This window comes from Limulus polyphemus, unplaced genomic scaffold, assembly GCF_000517525.1.
Source record: "Limulus polyphemus unplaced genomic scaffold, Limulus_polyphemus-2.1.2 Scaffold714, whole genome shotgun sequence".
Lineage (NCBI taxonomy): Eukaryota > Metazoa > Arthropoda > Merostomata > Xiphosura > Limulidae > Limulus > Limulus polyphemus.
The window spans coordinates 269,881-272,661 of NW_013666324.1; the positions used below are offsets into that span (position 1 = coordinate 269,881).

The 2,781-nt window shown below is 29.8% G+C and overlaps 1 protein-coding gene across 2 annotated transcripts in view; it reads right to left on the reverse strand.

Moving 5' to 3' along the window:
- Positions 1-551: 551 nt before the first annotated feature.
- Positions 552-2,781, reverse strand: part of LOC106460127 (ferrochelatase, mitochondrial-like) — a 16,185-nt gene continuing 13,955 nt past the window's right edge. The window contains exons 10-11 of one of the 2 annotated variants that reach the window (XM_013919809.1): positions 2,630-2,689; positions 552-1,189 (exon numbers count right to left, since the gene is read on the reverse strand). In XM_013919809.1, coding sequence (XP_013775263.1) covers positions 1,055-1,189; positions 2,630-2,689 — 195 coding nt within the window. In that variant the 3' untranslated portion in view covers positions 552-1,054. The remainder of the gene's footprint in view (positions 1,190-2,629; positions 2,690-2,781) is intronic. The other variant, XM_022386777.1, reaches the window with a different exon arrangement.

Genomic DNA, 2,781 nt, shown 5'->3' on the forward strand with positions numbered 1-2,781 from the left:
GGTATTGCTTCATAAATTGTTTGGATAATTTTAGGTGATATACATAATTATAGGTAAGTTTTTCAAAGAATCATCTTTTTTAATACAAACTTATGTTTTAAGATCACTGTGATTCAAAGTTTCTTTTGTTACCTAACAGAATAGTATGTGAATCACAAAAATATTATGTTGATGTCAGCTGTTGTTGTAATGCAGAGCTTCTTTGTAAAATGTCTACCAGTATGAACTTATACGTGTGTTTTAACTGTGGTGCAATCCTACACAATGGGCTACCTGTGTTCTGTCCACAATGTGGAATCGAACCCCAGATTGTGGCATTGAAAACCTGCAAACTTATCACTGACCCACTGGGTGACCCTAATTAATTAAATACGATTTGTAACCTATTAGCTGACCCACAGTTTCAACTAGGAAACAAGATACGATAGGATCTTGGGAACTTTCTCATTAACATTAAACCATTTTCAGTTATGTTTTTCCTGTAGAGACGAAACAAAAAAAATCAAAGTGCACGGTTTTTATAAATCTTTATAAAATATACGTTTAAAAACTCAAACTAAATTTTCTTTTATTGGTTACATTGTAAAAAATAACATACAGTTTACAAATGATGCACAAATATCACATTGCTGTCAAAAACATTAAACAAATAAAAAAGAACAACAGTAAAAAGTTTTTGAGATCTAAAAGGTTTAAAACCATTTCATACTACACAGTGTTTTAGTAGTTTTTTAGTTACATAAGGATACATTATAATAATATACATACAATTCACTTGTAGTTTGGAAGAACTGTAGAAATACGACTCTCCAGTCACTATTTGTTTTTTATCTTACATTAAAATATGCAAGTGGTTGTTTGAGACTGACTCATTAGAATCAAGTTTAAACATATAACTCAAGATATAAAAAAACTTTTCAAACATAAATTTATTCTAAAATTCAAAAGCTTGTTTTGCATATTATATTAAACTTAGTACGCTTTTTCCTTTGATGAGATTACCATCTAAAATGTGCCTATAACAGTAAAATAACATTTGCCGTAAATCACTGCATCAGTTACTCGTAGATAATATCCAATTCCGCACCTGAAGACAAACGGGATTCACACACATTGGACACAGTATTTTAAGCTGTTGAGAGCATAGTTCTCCTGACACTAGATGATTTTTTACAATTTCAACCAAAGCCTAAAATAAAGAAATTTGACTTCATAACATTATACATATTGACTCAGTCGTGACAATGATTTTCATAAAAATAAATTCTCACATAAAAAAAATCAAATAATCATTAGTCAATTGTAAGATAGTAAATGTTTGAAAAAAATAAAAAATAATTTGAAATACTGTGAGAACTTGCATGATAAATATGTAAACGGAATAGCATTTAACCTACTATACAGCAAAAAATAGCACTTGGTTAATTACCAAAAAATATCTTGGAGCTCACATACGAATAATTTCCTAATAGAATATTTTACTTAGTTTTTTTTCTCTCTCTCTTCACAACCTCAGACAGTACATAAATAAACATGAACAATTAAATGGAATTTTGTACATTAACAAAGGAATTATGATGTTAACTCATAATGAGCACCAAAGTCAACATCACAACTGCCGAATGAATGCTGCTTTAACTTATGTCAACTTGAATTTGCTCAGCTAATTAGTAATATATAATGCTACTCGAAAAACATCTTTACCCTATGATGGAGAAGCCACTCAGATGTGTTTTCAGATCTTTCTTTACAAAAATAAATATTACCTAGAAGGTTATACACTTGGATCTCTTTAGACTAACCACATGTGTCACGTCTCCACATACGTAAATTAGAAATAACTGATGGTCTCCGATATACCACATATTAAAATCTTCTATGACAATGAAAGACTACACTAAATACAAGTATAATCAATCTAGTAAATGAAACAAAGGGCATTTCTCCCATTGACAATATTTCGTGGCAAATTAAAATCATAAAACAGAATTAAAAAGTTAATTGATTAAATCAGTCCTTTTGGTGATAAAAGAAACAGCAAAATCAAGCCCCAAAAATGCTTAAGTTTTCCAAAAAAAAGCATTCAAGTTGCCTTTAAAGCAAAAATGACCAAATTAAATGGTCTTGTTTGTTATTTCTGAATTTAAATTTGCAGTTAAAAATAACATAACTTAAGGTCAGCAAAATCTATCAAGCATGGTTATCAATGTTCAAATTTCGGGCAAACCGCTTCATTCATTTTTTATTTCATTCCCCCTCCAACCTTTCCATGTCACTATTACTCACTATGAACACTTGGTACAAATAATAACTACTGCATGCATCAAATCTCAAACCTTGGTTCATGCAGGTAACATGCAACATTTCCCTCACTAACCTTTACTGACAGTGGGCAAATGCAATGATACCATTCAATCCCATCACTAACAAAATGATGTAAGTTCCTACTGCCCAAATTAAGTAGATTAGAGAAATACAAAGTTTAAACTGAACACTAGATTTTGCCCTGAAAAATGTCATTCCAAAGGTGAAATGACTTTGTTAGGTTTATCATTTATTCAAACCATAAAAACAACAACAAAAAAACGTGGAAGTATTAAACCAAGTAGTGTTTAAGTTAAGTGCTTACTTGTATAAACACTGGATTGTCATTAGGTGCTGCTACCCTTCGGAAGTTTAATACTCCTAGCTGAAAAATAACAATATTATCACAAAAATATCATTAAATTTTTTTGTTAAAAATTATAATAAATAATTAATTAAAAACAACGTTTTATATTT